This window comes from Pipistrellus kuhlii, unplaced genomic scaffold (assembly GCF_014108245.1).
Source record: "Pipistrellus kuhlii isolate mPipKuh1 unplaced genomic scaffold, mPipKuh1.p scaffold_m20_p_31, whole genome shotgun sequence".
NCBI classification, from domain to species: Eukaryota; Metazoa; Chordata; class Mammalia; order Chiroptera; family Vespertilionidae; genus Pipistrellus; species Pipistrellus kuhlii.
Genome location: NW_023425531.1, coordinates 3,870,387 through 3,886,426, shown reverse-complemented (window position 1 = coordinate 3,886,426; position 16,040 = coordinate 3,870,387). Strand labels below are relative to the sequence as shown.

Genomic DNA, 16,040 nt, shown 5'->3' with positions numbered 1-16,040 from the left:
CCGTCTTCGATCCGATCACCAGAGTTGGTTTCCTGAAGTACAGATCGATTCTGTCATCCTCCTGCCTTAAAACAAAGAGACCAACAAAACCCACAAAAAAATCTTCACTTAGCTGTTCTCAACAGGGACCAGGCTACACTCCTGGGATATCTGGAGATGTGTAGGAACATTTTTGGTTGCCATAGAGACTGAGTTACACTACTGGCATTTGGAGGATAGGGAACCAAAACTCCCAACATCTGCAGTGTCTGAGGGGATAGTTCTACACCTAAAGGTGCCCCAGTGCCAGTAGCGCCTGTCAGGGACGTGCTGCTGCCTTTTCGGGTAAGGTCCAAGCTGTTAGCTGACTTACGCCCTTGCTAATCTGATTAAATTCCCCTTATCAGTCCCATTGTTTCTGCTTCCTTTCCTTCATGCAGTATGCATTGTCCACACAGTATGGTGTTTGATAAATGTTTGTTTGTGTCTAATGAGTTTATGTGACAGCAGGGCTGTGCCTCAAAGCAGACACAGGAGGAATAAGACATAACACATGCAAATGCTGGATGAGTAGTAACAGGTCGCCTTCACCCTGAAGGTGCCCACAGCCTAGTGGGGGAGATACACCAAATGGATGATTATAAAACAACATGCTAAATAAAATATGCACAGGGTATTTAAGGACCAAGAATGGGCACCAGAGGAGGAGAGGGGGAGTCAGGTGGGCTTCCTAGAGGAGGTGGTATCCTAGCATTACAGAAGGGAAATGAATGACAGGTGATGGGCATATTCCAGGGAGCAGGGCCAAGGGTGCCTGGCCCTCATTGTTAAAGCCTAATGCCTTAAGCTTCCCTTCCCAATCTCAAACAGAAGTGCCCGAAACTGGCTTCTGAGGAAGCCTGCACTCTGCATGTGGGAAGAGGCGTCACCATGGAAATGATAGAACAGGGGTGACCAGAAGAGGTCATATAATATGGAGAAAGTCGCAGCAGTCTCTAGGGCTCTAGGAGTGACAGGAGGAAATCCCACAAGCCCCACCAGTAGCTCCAATATGTGAAGAGGAAAGAATTGGGGGATGACACGGCCTGAGCCATTGACTTGGCAGAGCTCATATTGTGGGCTGTATGGATCTGGAATTGCTTCTCTGTGTGCAGTTGGCATGCCTTTTATAGATCACAACTTGAGGCTTTTTCACCAAAGCCCTAGGCCTCACCTCTCCTTGGAGGAGTTGGATGGTGATGGACCGCATCTTCATCAGTGAGCTCACATGTCAAATAAGCAGAATGTCCTAATGTTGGCAGCTCAGAGGACAGGGTTGTGGTGGCTTTGGGGTTGGCAGGGGAGCCACAGGCTGTTGACACGGAGACCCAGAGTGATGCTTAATAAACAGACTCCCCGCCAAAGTTAGAGCTCCGGGGCTTCACCAAGTGTATTTCTCTTGATTGTCATGGTTGCCTGTGTGAAATGCCCTTGGAAGGCAGCAGACTGAAATACCGTATTTTCCGGCATGTAAGACGACCCCCTAATTTTTACAGTTAAATCATAGGTTTAGGCCTATATTCGCTGTATAAGACTACCCCCCACTTCAAAGAAAAGACTTACTTTGCCGTCAAGAACTGCAGGTAATTTTTGTGCAGTTTTGGTCTTTTGCCCCCGATTTTCGGTTGACTTTTTTTCGTTTCAAAGGTCGTCTTATATGCCGGAAAATACGGTATGCAACTTTTCCTCTGTGGAGACCAAGCAGGCTCCCGTTTTCAGGGGTCTTCCTAGTCTAGCAGTGTGGAGATGGCAGTAGGGCAGGGAAGCCTACTACTTGTTTGAAAATACCTTGGGAGGAAGGCAGAGAAGTAAGCATACTTGTGGTTACTTTTACATTTCAGCAAGCTACCCATTTACATGGTCAAATCTACAATATACCAAAGAAGATAAAATGAGACCTTCACGGCCTGTTTCCCTGGTCCCCCTCTCCCAGGGAGACTCTAGATGAGACAAGCAGATATGTGTGACATGTCGGGTGGAGCCCTGCAAAAGCAGGAAAGAGAGGGGCATGCTGAGGTCAAGGCACAGAGCCCTAGTGAGGGGAGCCTGCCCTGCTGGGAGTGCCCTTTCTAGTGGAGAGGCAGCATGGGAAGCCCCTTCAGTGAGCAGATTGCAGTGATGTACCCACCCCACTGGTTACTTCCCCTCCTCTTTCTCGGCTTCTGAGATAAACTATCAGCCCGAGGTGGAAAACCCACACCCAGGGCTCAGGCCACTCTGCCATCCCTCACCCAGGTGCCTGGCCATTCCATCTCACCTCCCACCTCCAGCTTCCTTGGCTGTGCAATTAGAACATTAATCAGGTGATTCTTATGGCCATTTTCAGCTGAAGAACAAATCTGATAGGAAAAGAGGCAGTTTTGTGCTTAAAACCCTAAAAAAGTTTATTTGGAAATTTGGCTAGATAGTTTTAGACATGTAATTAAAGCTAAATCTTTATTATTACAGCCAAATTAACAGCCAGTTTAAGAATGCTTGTTCTGCCGAAACCAGTTTGGCTCAGTGGTAGAGCGTCGGTCTGCGGGCTGAAAGGTCCCGGGTTCGATTTTGGCCAAGGGCATGTACATTGGTTGTGGGCATATCCCCAGTAGGGGGTGTGCAAGAGGCAGCTGGTCGATGTTTCTCTCTCATTGACGTTTCTAGCTCTCTATTTCTCTCCCTTCCTCTCTGTAAAATATCAATAAAATATATTTTAAAAAAAGAGAGAGAGAGAGAATGCTTGTTCTAGCAAAAGTTTTTGAAATAGAGCACCTTACTGCATTTATTTGTTGTGATAATCAAAGTAACTCTGTGTCTAGTGCCTGGGACATAGTATGCACTTGATCAATTAATAATAATAATAGTACAGCAACAGCAACATGGCTGCTGCCATTTACTGAGGACTGAATGTGTGCTGAGTACTTGGTGTTGAATCCCTCTGTAGGGCAGCCACAGCCTTGGGACCTCACCCATTCTCATCCCTATAGTCCAGGCACAGGAAACTGACACAGAGCTTAAGTCACACCACTCATACCTTTGAAACTAGACCCAGGCTGTCTCTTACCTAGGTAGTTTGTCTGGAGGAGAAACAAGTGAATGATGACCTGAAGCAGGTAACCTAGAATGGGTTTCAATACTAACAAAAAGACGCACTGTCTTCTGCCTTCCAGAAAAAGCTCCCTCTGACAGCTCTCGCTCAGAACATGCAAGAGGCATCGACACAGCTAGAGGACTCTCTCCTGGGGTAAGAGGCACTGTTTTGAGAAAGAGAGCCAGGGGCCTGGTGAGCAGTACAAGTGGATGGGTGGGTGTGTCCATGGCAGCCATTGTGTGTTCCCGTCATATGGAGGGCAGAACTGGCTGTGCTAACTAGGTGCCTCATTCAGTGAACACCTGTTTGTTCTGGGGCGTCTTGTTTTTTAGGAGGATGCTGGAGACGTGTGGAGATGCCGAGAATCAGCTGGCTCTCGAACTCTCTCAGCATGAGGTCTTTGTTGAGAAGGAGATTGTGGACCCCCTGTGTGCCATAGCAGAGGTGGGTGCTTTGGTGGGGGCTGGGCAGCAAGTAGTTCTCTGTCTGCAACTTTAACAATAATCAGTGCCTTTGACATATACTTCTTTTTGGAAATTCAGGGAGTGAATTGATGGTTCATAATCCTTTGCCTAAGAGAAAAGAAATTTACATATATAAAAGGCTAATATGCAAAGTGTCCCCACGGGAGTTCGACTGGGAGACTGGGAGTTCTATTGCTCACTATGACACGTGCTGACCACCAGGGGGCGGCACGGAACAAAGGAAGGCCCCGGCCAGCTCTGACCACCGGCCAGGCTTAGACCCTACCCGTGCATGAATTTCCTGCACCAGACCCCTAGTTTGTAAATAAATACTGCACTTTTAAATGTTAAACAAGAAACCCAAAGCTCATCCCAATTGGTGTGAGGCATGTTTTTTTCTAGGTGGAGATTCCCAACATCCAGAAACAGAGGAAACAGCTTGCCAAGTTGGTGTTAGACTGGGACTCAGTCAGAGCCAGGTAAGGAAAGCTAGAAGAGTAACCAATAGGTGGCGTCATGTCACCTCCCAGCCACCATCCCCAGCGTGGGTGAGGGAACGCTGTATGGACAGTTGGAAGTTTTTGCAGGTTTATCCACCTGATATGCTTACACCAGTCTTTAGGCCTCATTTTCCCAAGCTTGGCAGGAGGAATGGTGTTTGACCAGCCTGGTCTTAGTGCACCAGTAACAAAAAGGGACAGGAAAGAAAAAAGAAAACGAGTGTCCAAAGTGGCAGGCAGTCTAGAGCATCCCTCTTGGCAAAGTAGAGAGTGGGAATAATTAGATCTGAGATTTTAGCAGCTCCGGAGGGTCCAGCATGTCAGAGCCCCTGTGTGGTTATGATTACCTTCACGGTCAAATGCCGTGCTCCGAAGGGAGGCACTGGTGTAAAACTAAGTAACCCCCAAGGGCTGCTCGCTTGTGGGCTAGTGTCGTACAGCCATTCTCATGCTCACGGCCTGGCCACAGCCTCAGTGGCAGTTGGTATCAGTGACCTTTCTGGGCTTCTCCTTGGGCCTGAGAGCGGGGAATAGGGAGGCAGCCACCATGCCAGGCCTTTTCTCACATGGGTTGACAACCTCTGTAAAGTGCCAGGTAATAAATGTTTTCATCTCTGCAACTCAGATGGGTCCTGTTGCATCTGCTCAGCTCTGCTGGTGTAGCACAGGGGCAGCCCTGGACAATCCATACATGAATGAGCATGGCTGTGTTCCAGTAAAACTTTATTTACAAAGCCACGTGGCTTTGCTACACCTGCTTGTTAGCTCTTAACTCTCACTGCAGTCCTGTGAAGTAGATATGATTATTCTGTCTGGCAGCCGTGACAACATAGCTGTCCTTTACTGAGTTTCTTCATGTCAGATGCTGTCACTACAGCTTAGCAAAGTTGTAATGGTGCTCCCTTCCTTGCTCCTGAGCTGCTGTAGGCGGTCATGTGCACCACCTATTGCAGTTCGCTTGGGATGCGGGGAGAAGCACTGCTCCATCACATGCAGTTATTACTCCACTCTGAACCCCCATATTGCTGTAGCACAATGTTGTTTTTTATTTGTAATTTTTACTTACTATAAAAGGAACATAAATATTCCATGTTATATTTGAGATTTGCTGTAGATATGTCTTTAGAATATCTCTTCTTATAAGTGTTTTCAATTCTTAAAATGCTTCCATAGCTAAGGTTTGCTAGGTATAGGATGCATGACTAGGGTTCTGGTTTTTACTTGCTGCAAGTAATCACAGCCCAGGATAGTACTAGGAAGAGGTCACAAGAAATGCACTGATGCCAGTGGTACAGGGAACATTCCAGATCAAGGCAAGAGGGGAGGGGTGTTTCATGGCAAGAATTCCATGACTAGACACTAGCAAGGGGTTTCGTGGTCTGAGGTTCAGCGGTGGGACTTGCGTGAGACAAGATGTGGTCAGTCCCGCCGGGAGCAGAACACTACTCCCAGCACTACAGATCCTGCATGGTGGGAAACTCTTTTGCCTTCTATTCTAAACTTAAGAGAAGCTGGCGTCCTAGGTACTGGCGCCTGTCCCAGGCAGAATCAGTTTTAGGGATGGAGTTTGGCTCCCTGAAGTTCGTAAGGTTGAGTGTGTAAGCTGGTTCTCATGTCCTATCTACCCTTGTGCTTTGCAGGTGGAACCAGGCTCACAAATCTTCAGGAACCAACTTTCAGGGGCTTCCATCAAAAATAGACACCCTGAAGGAAGAGATGGACGAAGCTGGGAATAAAGTAGAACAGTGCAAGGTCTGAGAACATGTGTTTGCATCAATCTTTTGGGTTTTTCAAATGATGGATGAAAGGTAGCAAATTATTTAGTATTTTACATAATTTCTATCAAAATACTTTAAATGATATTAAGGTGGTTTTATTTTATTTTATTTTTTAATCTTTATTGTTCAGATTATTACATTGTTCCTCCTTTTTCTCCCCATAGTTCCTCTCCACCTGGTTCCCACCCCACCCTGTGCCCCTTATCGCCCCCTCCCACTTCCCTCATCCATAGGTGTATGATTTTTTTAAAAAAATATATATTTTATTGACTTTTTACAGAGAGGAAGAGAGAGGGATAGAGAGTTAGAAACATCGATGAGAGAGAATCATCAATCATTTGCCTCTTGCACCCCCCCCCCCCCACCACCACTGGGGATGAAGCCCGCAGCCAAGGTACATGCCCTTGACTGGAATCGAACCCGGGACCTTTCATTCCGCAGGCTGATGCTCTATCCATTGAGCCAAACCGGTTTCGACGGTGTATGATTTTTGTCCAGTCTCTTCCCACCCCCCCCCCCCACACCCTTTTCCTCAGAGAATTGTCAGTCCACTCCCTTTCTGTGCTCCTGATTCTATTATATTCACCAGTTTATTCTGTTCATCAGATTTTTTATTCACTTGATTTTTAGATTCATTTAATAGATATGTATTTGATGTTCATGATTTTTATCTTTACCTTTTTCTTCTTCCTCTTCTTAAAAAATACCTTTTAGCATTTCATATAATACTGGTTTGGTGGTGATGAACTCTTTTAGCTTTTTCTTATCTGTGAAGCTCTTTATCTGATCTTCAATTCTCAATGATAGCTTTGCTGGTAGAGTAATCTTAGTTGTAAGTTCTTGCTATTCATCACTTTGAATATTTCTTGCCACTCCCTTCTAGCCTGCTAGTTTCTGTTGAGAAATAGAAAGGGTGCTCCCTTGTAGGTGACTAACTTTTTCTCTTACTGCTTTTAATATTTTCTCTTTGTCTTTTGCTCTTGCCATTTTAATTATGATGTGTCTTGGTATGGTCCTCTTTGGGTTCCTTTTGTTTGGGGTTCTGTGTGCTTCCTGGACTTCTAAGTCTATTTCTTTCACCAGGTGGGGGAAGTTTTCAGTTATTATTTCTTCAAATAGGTTTTCAGTATCTTGCTTTCTCTCTTTTTCTGGTACCCCCATAATTTAGATGTTGGTACACTTGAAGTTGTCCCAGAGGCTCCTTGCAATATCTTCATATTTTTGGATTCATTTTTCTTTTTGCTTTTCTGGTTGTGTGTTTTTTGCTTCTTTGTATTTCAAATATTTGACTTGATTCTTGCAATCCTCTAGTCTGCTGTTGGATCTCTGTATATTATTGTTTATTTCAGTCAGTGTATGCTTAATTTCTAGTTGGTCCTTTTTTATATCCTTGAGGGTCTCACTAAATTTATCAGCCTTTTCTAGAAAATTCTTGAAAAACCTTATAATTGTGGTTTTGAACTCTATAGCCAGTCATTTGCTTTCCTCCATTTCTTTCATTTGTGACCTTTTTCTTTGTATCTGCATTTTTTTTTTTAATGAGGGCCTTCATGTGAATTTTATGCTCCTTGATGCTAAAAACAGAAAACAGTACATTAAATATATATGAAATTCTGATATGTATATATATGAAAATTATATATATGTATATGAAGTATATGTGTGTGTATCCAATTGCCTAATCTATCAATTTTTTAAAACCTGTTTAACTTTTACTTATTTTTTAAAACTTTTTAAAATTGATTTTAGAGAGTAAGGGAGAGGGAGAGAGGTAGAAATATCAATGAGAGAGAATCATTGATCAGCAACCTCCTGTATATTTCCCACTGGGGACCAAGCCTGCAACACAGACATGTGCCCTGACCGAGAATTGAACCCATGACATCCTGGTTCATAGGTCGACCCTCAACCACTGAGCCACACCAGATGGGCCTGTTTAATTTTTATGTAAATCACTTACATTAATTAAAAAATATCAAAAGTATAAAATAATGTATAATAAAGTTTTTCTTCCATCCTTGTCCTCCTCCTGCCTAATTTTCACCACCTCCAACAGGTAACCACTGTTACTAATTTCTTCTAGAGATAGCCTATATAATAAAAGGCTAATATGCAAATTGTCCCCTTGACTGGGAGTTTGACCAGGGGCTGGGATCGGCCAGCTGGCCAGCCTCCCTCATACCCTGCCTCCGGCTGGCCTGGCCTAATCAGCACAATCAGGTGGGCTGGCCGGCCCCACCCATGCATGAATTCTTGCACCAGGCCTCTAGTTTTTATATAATTATAGCAAAAAATATATATGACATTTTTTTTCTCTTTTTACTAAAGTAATAACATACCGTAAGTTGGGCTCTATTCACTTCTTAACGGTGTATTAACTACATACCATGGAGGTCTTTCCATGTGCATCCCTCATAAGCTTCCTTGTTTGTTTTTGTGGTCCCCACACTGGGTTGTCCATCAGCTGATGGACACTTCTAAGGCGCCGTTTCCTTCCTGTTTGTGAGAGGAGCTCCCAGAGGTTAATTCTAGGTGCCATTTCCTTCGCTGTTTCTCAGTGACGTGCCTCTCTCCCCAGGACCAGCTGGCAGCAGACATGTACAGCTTCATGGCCAAAGAGGGGGAGTACAGCAAGTTCTTTGTCACGGTAAGCCCTTGGCCCTGGCCGAATGGTAGTGTTGTAAAAATTGTCATTTTAGGGTTTTTGCAAAAGATTTTATTTTTAGTTTTGCTCAGCCATTGTGTGTGTGTCCATCCATTGCTAACATTACTTTTGTTTTTGAATGTGGGTCTGTTCTCAGTTATTAGAAGCCCAAGCAGATTACCATAGAAAAGCATTAGCAGTCTTAGAAAAGGCCCTTCCCGAAATGCAAGCCCATCAAGGTAACGTAACCTGCGTGCTGCTGCCGCTCTCCTCTGCGCCTCTCCTCCGCCCCGCCCCGCCCCTGCATGCCTCCCCTGCGGGTGCCGCCTGGCCCGAGCGCCCAGTGCCCAGCACAGTTCCATCTTTCCTTGCTGCGTTCTCTAATTTCTTCCTAACCCCCCATTAACACACTAATGGGACATTAAACATCTTCTGGGATCTTCAGTTGAAGAGAGAACTGGACTCTTTGGGGGGAGGGGGAGCAGTTCCTGGTGGTTTTTCTCTTCTGTATAGGCTTGACCCATTCCAGCCTCTGACGATCTTTTCCCAATTCAGTGATTAGTCCCACGGGCTTGATTCTGACCTGTGACTGCATGAGCATACATCCTAGGGAAAATGGTTGGGAATTTGCAAAAGGAATTTTAGAAGCCAGTCTGTGGTGCTCCATCAGGCACTTTTTTGGTAATTGAGCGAGTGGTAGGACTGCGGCCACTGTGTCTGGACACCTCCTCTGTGTCTGGACACGGGCTCTTGTGCTTATCAGCACTGGTACTCTGGCCGCCCTTTTCTGGCACATGGCAGATTCCACCCACCGGGATGCGTGGATGTTTTGTTTGATGGCTTAACTGAACACTAAGCTTTTGGTTCTAATTCTCCCTGACTCGCCATCAGTACTTGCCAGCAGAGATGAGTGGACATGGCTGAGGCAGAAGGTGCAGTGCCTGGTCCTGCTCTACTGTTTGACCTGACATTTGGAGCTTAGGTGCTCCCGGCAAAATCAGGGTCTGGAGCTGAGGGTGCAGCCAGGTCCTGCGCGTGCTCACTGTGATTGTGAAAGAGGGAGCACGTGTGTGGGTAGGGGCGTGTGCCACTTCACTAACTCTTAGGAGGGCCCAGCAGGTTGGGCTTTGTGGCTGCAAGTTTCTAGACTGAATTGGGCAGTTCTGTGCCCCGATGACCGCCAAGTCTGATGTTTAGCCATCTCGGTGTGTGACTGCTTGGCTGGCCAATTCTCCACAAGACGAGCTGCCCCTGCTCTTCTGGGTCCTGTTTCCTAGTTCCCGCCTGACAGGTGGGAGCCACAGTATAGAACAACAGCCGCGGCGAGCATCAGCCTCACACAGCACGGGCAGAGCACAGAGAGTGTGTTCATGGGACACCTACTGTGTGCAGAGCCCTGCAGAGGACCAAGTAGTAAACAAGCACAAAAAAGAAAAGGTTTATTTAGCATTCCTTTTTTTTTTTTTTAAACTTTCATTTTATTTTTCTCCCAAGCCTATTTTCCCTAGAGAAGTATGTCAGAAAGTCACAGGGAGGAGGAGCAGGCAGGACGGGGTTGAGGTGGAATAAGGAATGCTGGTGGGGGCACAACTGGGACGGCAATGTGATCTTTTCGCTCCCTGAGGCTGCTGCCTCCCAGCCTAATTCAGCCTGTCCTCGTATCTGCCTCTCATCGTAGCTGTCTCCCTCTTCCTTTTCCTTCTCTGTTTTCAGAAAGACTCGGAGTATCCTTAGGTCGGGAAAAACTCGACTCCACTGCCCCATGCCCCTGCGTGCCCCGATCTCACGCTCAGCTGGCCTTTGGTCAGTGTCCCCTTTAACCTTCTCCATCTACTGGTGGGATCTTGGAGTGCGTGACTCATCTCCGCCTGCCACTGCACCTTCTTACCTCCTTCCCACTCCCAAACACGCCATCTGGTTTCTGTTCCCAGTCACTCTGCTAGTTAAAAACAACAACAGTCCTAGCCGGTTTGCTCAGTGGTTAGAGCGTTGGCCTGTGGACTGAAGTGTCCTGGGTTCGATTCTGGTCAAGGACACGTACCTGGGTTGTAGGCGGCATGCAGGAGGCAGCCAATCGATGATTCTTTCTCATCATTGATGTTTCTATTTCCCTCTCTTCCTCTCTGAAATCAATAAAAACACACACACACACACACACACACACAAAACACTGATTTCCGAAAGAACAGTGATCTCTTAATTGTCATATCCTAGCGCTTTATGTGACTTGGGCCATTTCTTCCTGGTTAAGTTTTCCCTCATTTCCCTCTATTGCTTTCTTTCACTCTTAGGTCTGTATTTTCTCCATTTCTGCCCCTTCCCCTTTTCCAGGGCCAGGTCCTTGCTCTGAGTGTTTTACTCCCTACCCCCAGCCCTCCCTCATCCTTTCCCCTTGCGCCCCCCTCTGACCACCCCCGCTCTCACCCGCGCTCAGTCCTCGAAGTGCTGCGCGCAGTCCCTGACCACTGGCTGTCCCAGCGGCGCTCTCACACCGGCTGTCTGTCCTTCTCTCAGGCAGTCCTGCTTGAACTGTGGGAGCAGCTTCTTCCCTTCTCGCCCCGCGGCCGGTTCTGCCCATTCCCCTCCGCAGCGCCTGCTGTGGGGTGACATGCAGATTCCCAAGCTCCCGGTCTCTCTTCAGTCCGTCTCCCCGGTCTGTTACTTCCAGTCTTATTTTCCAAGGCCCAGGCTCTTCCTCCCACAGCGGAAGCCAGCAGCCAGCCTGTCTCGGAATTGCTCTCACGTGTGGTCTACACTAGAAGTTGCCAACTGCCATATCTCATTAAACATTTTTTAAAAACCAGTACCATCCTGGCTTCCCTTGGAAGTTCGGTAGGTCTGGTGACCAGGATCTGCTTGTTGCGGGTAGCATGGTGTGGCTCCGAGGGCAGCTGCGGCCTTTCGGGAGACCCTGTGCTTCCTCCCTGATCGAGCACGGATGGGGTGGAGCCCTCCTGGCCCCATGGAGACCGCGCTAGTGCCCCTTGTCTGCCCTCTTTCTGCCCGGATGCAGCAAATGTGTCTTGTCTTGTTCGTTGCTGATGTGTGTTCACATGTGTGTCCTGTACTTTCTTCACAATTAGATGGCTCTCACTCTGAGGGGGGCTCTTAACTCGGGTCCTGTGCAGCGCCGTGCACATAGTAGGTGTGTTGTCTGAGAGGCCACTAACCTTGGTGGAGTTTGCCCCAGGAGTTTGTTTCTAGATCAGTGGTTCTCACATTTCAGCAGGCTGGGGGTTAGGACACAGTGTTTACTAGAAAGTTCCAGCAGGGCTCTGGTGACAGGTGCCTTGGCCCAGCCTCCCTGGGTGGTTCAATGGCCGTATTCTGCTCACATCAAGAATCATCGCTTTAGATAAAAAGGACAAAGCATTCACAGTGAGATCCCTCTGAGGGGCCGTCACAGAGCTCTGTGCCCGAGAAGGGCCAGGCCCCTGGCTGCTTTTTTTGTTAGTCCACTGGTCTACTCGCTGGGACTGGACCAGAGACGAGGGGCTCCTGACACTTCTGAGAGTGACCTGCTCTCTGATTTTGTCCCCTGCCCCTCCATCACCTCGTTCCTCAGCCTCTGCCCACCTTTCTCCATGGACTTGTGGGGCTCGCTCTTCCTCCCCGACAGCAGCTCTGCAGTGGGCTCTGCACCTGCTCTTACCTGTGGGTGAGCACCAGGGACACGGCACTGCTCCATCCAGGTGCAAGCAGCAAAGTGGCCGAGAGGCGAATGACTGCCCACTGACGGTGGGAGGAGGACAGGAGCCCTTCCTGTCGCTGGGAAGAGCTAAGTGCTCCTCATGGGAGTGTTTCTGCCAGCGGTTCCTCCGCGCCTCCGGCAGCGCTGGGTCCCACAGGCCAGGCCAGGCCCCTTGCTGCCCGCCTGGCTCACTGCAGCCCTGCCTGGAGCCTTGTTTCTGTTCTCCTGCTCTGTTGGATGTGTTTCTGCCACACTGCCTCAACTCTTTGTGCTCCAAGCAGAACCTGTGACCTGGAAATAAACAGTTGCCTGTGTGCTGTCAGCAGGGCTTCCAGCCTCGCTGCTGTGGGCCTGGGCTCTGCAGCCCAGGTCACACTGGCCATCTTCAGTCCTGTGGGCGCCTGGGGGGCAGCACGGATGCCGCAGGGTTGTCGGGTCTTACTGACGGTTTGCTGCTCTAGATAAGTGGGCGGAGAAGCCAGCCTTCGGGACTCCGTTGGAGGAACACCTGAAGCGGAGTGGCCGGGAGATCGCGCTGCCCATCGAAGCCTGTGTGATGCTGCTGCTGGAGACGGGCATGAAGGAGGAGGTGAGGGCACGGCCGGGCTCCGAGCTGCTCCGCCCTTTGCACACAGCCCCATCGGGATGTGCAGCACGGCGGGCCCTTTTCTCCCTGTGACCCCATCACAGCAGCTGAAGGTGCTGCGGTTTCCCAGCACAGCCGGTGCTGCCCGCCCTGCAGCTCGCTCTGTTAGTCCCACGCGGCTCTCTGGCTGTGCTTCGTGGGGGCGAATGGCATGGTCACTGAGGGACCGAGCTCCACGCGCTCCCCTTTGTAGAGGGGGGTACTCTGTAACTGTCGGGGGCGGGGAGGGGCGTTGGCTCTGTCTTCAGAGAGTTGCTAGCCATCCTGCAATGCACAGGACGGCCTACAGCACAGAACCCTCGGGCCCAAATGTCAGTACCGCTGCGGTTGAGGAACCTGGACTAGGTGCCTGGCCCAGTGTCTCGTAGTTCACTTGTTGGCCCTTCATGGGATTTCCTCTCCAGTCTGTGTAGGGCAGTGAGAGAGGCTAACAGTTCAGTCTTACAGTTTCCCCCCCCCCGAGGTGTCCATTTTAAAAAACCTATAGCATCACCTTGTGGAAGCATAATATATTGTTTTTAAATAGGTTTCTAATGGGCACAGTATTTTAGCAATGGGGCGGGGCAAGGACTACTAGGTTGGCAGTGTGACCTGCCTGCAGGCGACATGTGCTGGCCGTGGTGCTGCGGGTCCTCCATCAGGGTCTTACTGCTGCTCAGGGCCGGCTTCCAACAGGAACCTGATGCTAATGGCTTTGCATTATCTTTAGGGCCTTTTCCGAATTGCGGCGGGGGCCTCCAGATTAAAGAAACTGAAAGCTGCCTTAGACTGTTCTACTTCTCACCTGGATGAGTTCTATTCCGACCCCCATGCTGTAGCAGGTGAGCTCCAAGGAGTGCCCTCCAGTGTGGGGGAGTGCTGTCTCAGACCGAGCGCCCAGGTTCCAGTGCTGATTTTAGTTTTAGGTGAAATGGTCTCCTAGGCGTAAGCTACAAAAGGGAAGAAGTAGATACACACACCCGCCTTTTGTATTCCTGATTGGTTTTTTCCTCGTTATCACATAAAGGCTTATAATCCAAGCCTTTGGAGACGTGCTTGTATTTTCTCCCCTTCTCTCCTCTCCACCTGGTGCTCAGCTGGGGAAGTGCTGTCTGTTAAGATGACTCGAAGCTGAGTGGATTTTCATTGGTCTCTCAGTATACAGGGTGGGCAAAAGTAGGTTTACAGGGGTGAGTATGCGAAACACCACAGTTTATTGTATAATATTTCTTAATTATTATATTATTTTCCACACAAACAACTGTATACCTGCTTTGCCCCACCCTGTGTGTTGCAAGGGACAGAAATTGTTTTAGGGGCATTTTATTCTTTAACCGTTCCTACCCAGTCATGATTTGTTCTATATAGTTGGAAAGTTATAATTGAGGTAATTTCATTTTGCAAAGTAATATGTCCTGAGGGTCCAGCTCCCCTCTGTATCCTCAAAGAGAGTGTTCCTGCTTCCAGGTGCTTTGAAATCCTACCTACGGGAGCTGCCCGAACCGCTGATGACCTTTCATCTGTATGAAGAGTGGACTCAAGTGGCCAGGTAAGGTCAGAGCCTGCGTGTTAAGAGTAAGAGGAAGTGAAGCGCTGTGTGTCCCGCTGTAAATGGTCTCGCTCTCCTGGGTGAGAGAAGAACATTGCCACAGCACGTTTGTTAAATGGCCTACGCCTCCGTTCTGAAGTTCAGGTGAAACACTACCCATTGTGATTCTTGTGTGGGAAGGTCACCTCTTGGGCGCGGACGTAAATTGTCATTTAGTGGGTGAAGACACACAGTGGTTCCCACATTATGGATTGTCTATTGAAGAAAGTCCTGTCACTGCGGACATGTGTTGTACTGGCCAGTGCCTGTTGAGCTGCGTGGGAACTCAGCTGTGCAGTAATGTCATGTTGACATAATTGGTCATAAAAGTTCATGCTAACTGGGCTTGTGCTTTGTTCAGAGTACTGTGCTGATCTAATGCCTGTCGCCTCGTGTAATCTGTAGCTAATTACTTAAATAGCAGATGTTGCTGTGATCGTTTTACAGATGAGGAAACTGAAGCTTGGGAAGTCTCAAACAGTAGCAAGTAGTTGGCAGAGCTGGAATCAGACCCAGCCCTGTGTGACCCGGAGACTGCTCCCATCTTGGTCCCCTCCCTCCAGCCCCAGCACCACCTGTCGAGTAGCAGTTGGGTTTAAGCAGAGCAGAATTGTTTGAAAAGTCCTAGAGACTTCTCACTGCTGGCCAGCCTGCCTCCTAGTCTCTCGTCCCTCTTTTTTTTTTTTTTTTTTTTTTTTTATTTTTTTTTTTTTTTAATATATGTTATTGATTTTTTACAAAAAGGAGGGGAAGGGATAGAAAGTTAGAAACATCGATAAGAGAGAAACATCAATCAGCTTTCTGTGCCTGCAACCAAGGTACATGGCCTTGACCGGAATTGAACCTGGGACCCTTCAGTCCGTAGGCCGACACTCTATCCACTGAGCAGAACCAGTCAGAGCTAAGTTGATAGAGTGGATAAAACTCTCCTCTTAAAGGTGCCTAATTCCTCATCCCTGAAGGAAGGAAAACAGACTTCCCCTTCTATCTCCCTCCCCGTCCTCAGACACTGTCACCGGTGCCCTTAGAAATAAGCCCTTTGCTCAGGTCATTACAGTTCAGGGGAGGTGAGACCATCCCTGTCACTTCCACCAGGGTTTGCAGTGGAGTGAGACTTTGTCCTGTAGACGGGGAGGATTTTAAAGTCAGAGCAAGTTCCTAGTGGGGTGTCGCCCTGGAGCCCGCATGGGGCTCAGTTTGGGGTGAGCATCATGTCTGTGGGACTGGGTAACGGAGCCTGGCACTCTGCCAGGCAGGGGAGAGCTCCGGGCTTGCTTTTACGGGGACACCTGCCCGACCTGAACCATGACTGTTCTCTGTTCTGAGAATCACACTCGTCCCTGTGAGGAAATCTGCTTTAAAGAAGGCGCCTGTCTCCCGGTGTATTGATTCTGCGCCTGATAATGACTGGTTCACCCCAGTGACACGTCACCTGGCCTCGAGTATAACCTCACTTAACTCTGCCCATAGCTCTCCAGACTGGCTCAGTGGTGGAGCACGTACTGATAGCTTCTGACAGTCTCCCACTGGTGGCCCGAGTGGACTCTGCCCTGTGGGCTGGGCTGGCCCTTTCTGTGTCTGTCAAAGTTTGCACATTGAACCTGCAGAGCAGAAGCGGCTGGCTGCCTGGAGCCTTGGCGCAGGATTGGATAGAGTGGATAA

At 48.5% G+C, this 16,040-nt stretch overlaps 1 protein-coding gene across 7 annotated transcripts in view; it reads left to right on the top strand.

Annotated features, from left to right (window-relative positions):
- ARHGAP17 (Rho GTPase activating protein 17) overlaps window positions 1-16,040 on the top strand; it is an 80,406-nt gene that overhangs the window by 42,360 nt on the left and 22,006 nt on the right. For 6 of the 7 annotated variants that reach the window (XR_004991892.2, XM_036460151.2, XM_036460144.2 and 3 more), the window contains exons 4-12: window positions 3,168-3,241; window positions 3,421-3,532; window positions 3,955-4,031; window positions 5,693-5,804; window positions 8,409-8,477; window positions 8,632-8,713; window positions 12,627-12,754; window positions 13,521-13,632; window positions 14,258-14,339. Coding sequence is in view for 6 of the 7 variants with exons in the window: in XM_036460151.2 (XP_036316044.1) it covers window positions 3,168-3,241; window positions 3,421-3,532; window positions 3,955-4,031; window positions 5,693-5,804; window positions 8,409-8,477; window positions 8,632-8,713; window positions 12,627-12,754; window positions 13,521-13,632; window positions 14,258-14,339 (848 nt within the window). In the remaining variant the exon portion in view is untranslated. The remainder of the gene's footprint in view (window positions 1-3,167; window positions 3,242-3,420; window positions 3,533-3,954; window positions 4,032-5,692; window positions 5,805-8,408; window positions 8,478-8,631; window positions 8,714-12,626; window positions 12,755-13,520; window positions 13,633-14,257; window positions 14,340-16,040) is intronic. The other variant, XM_045570279.1, reaches the window with a different exon arrangement.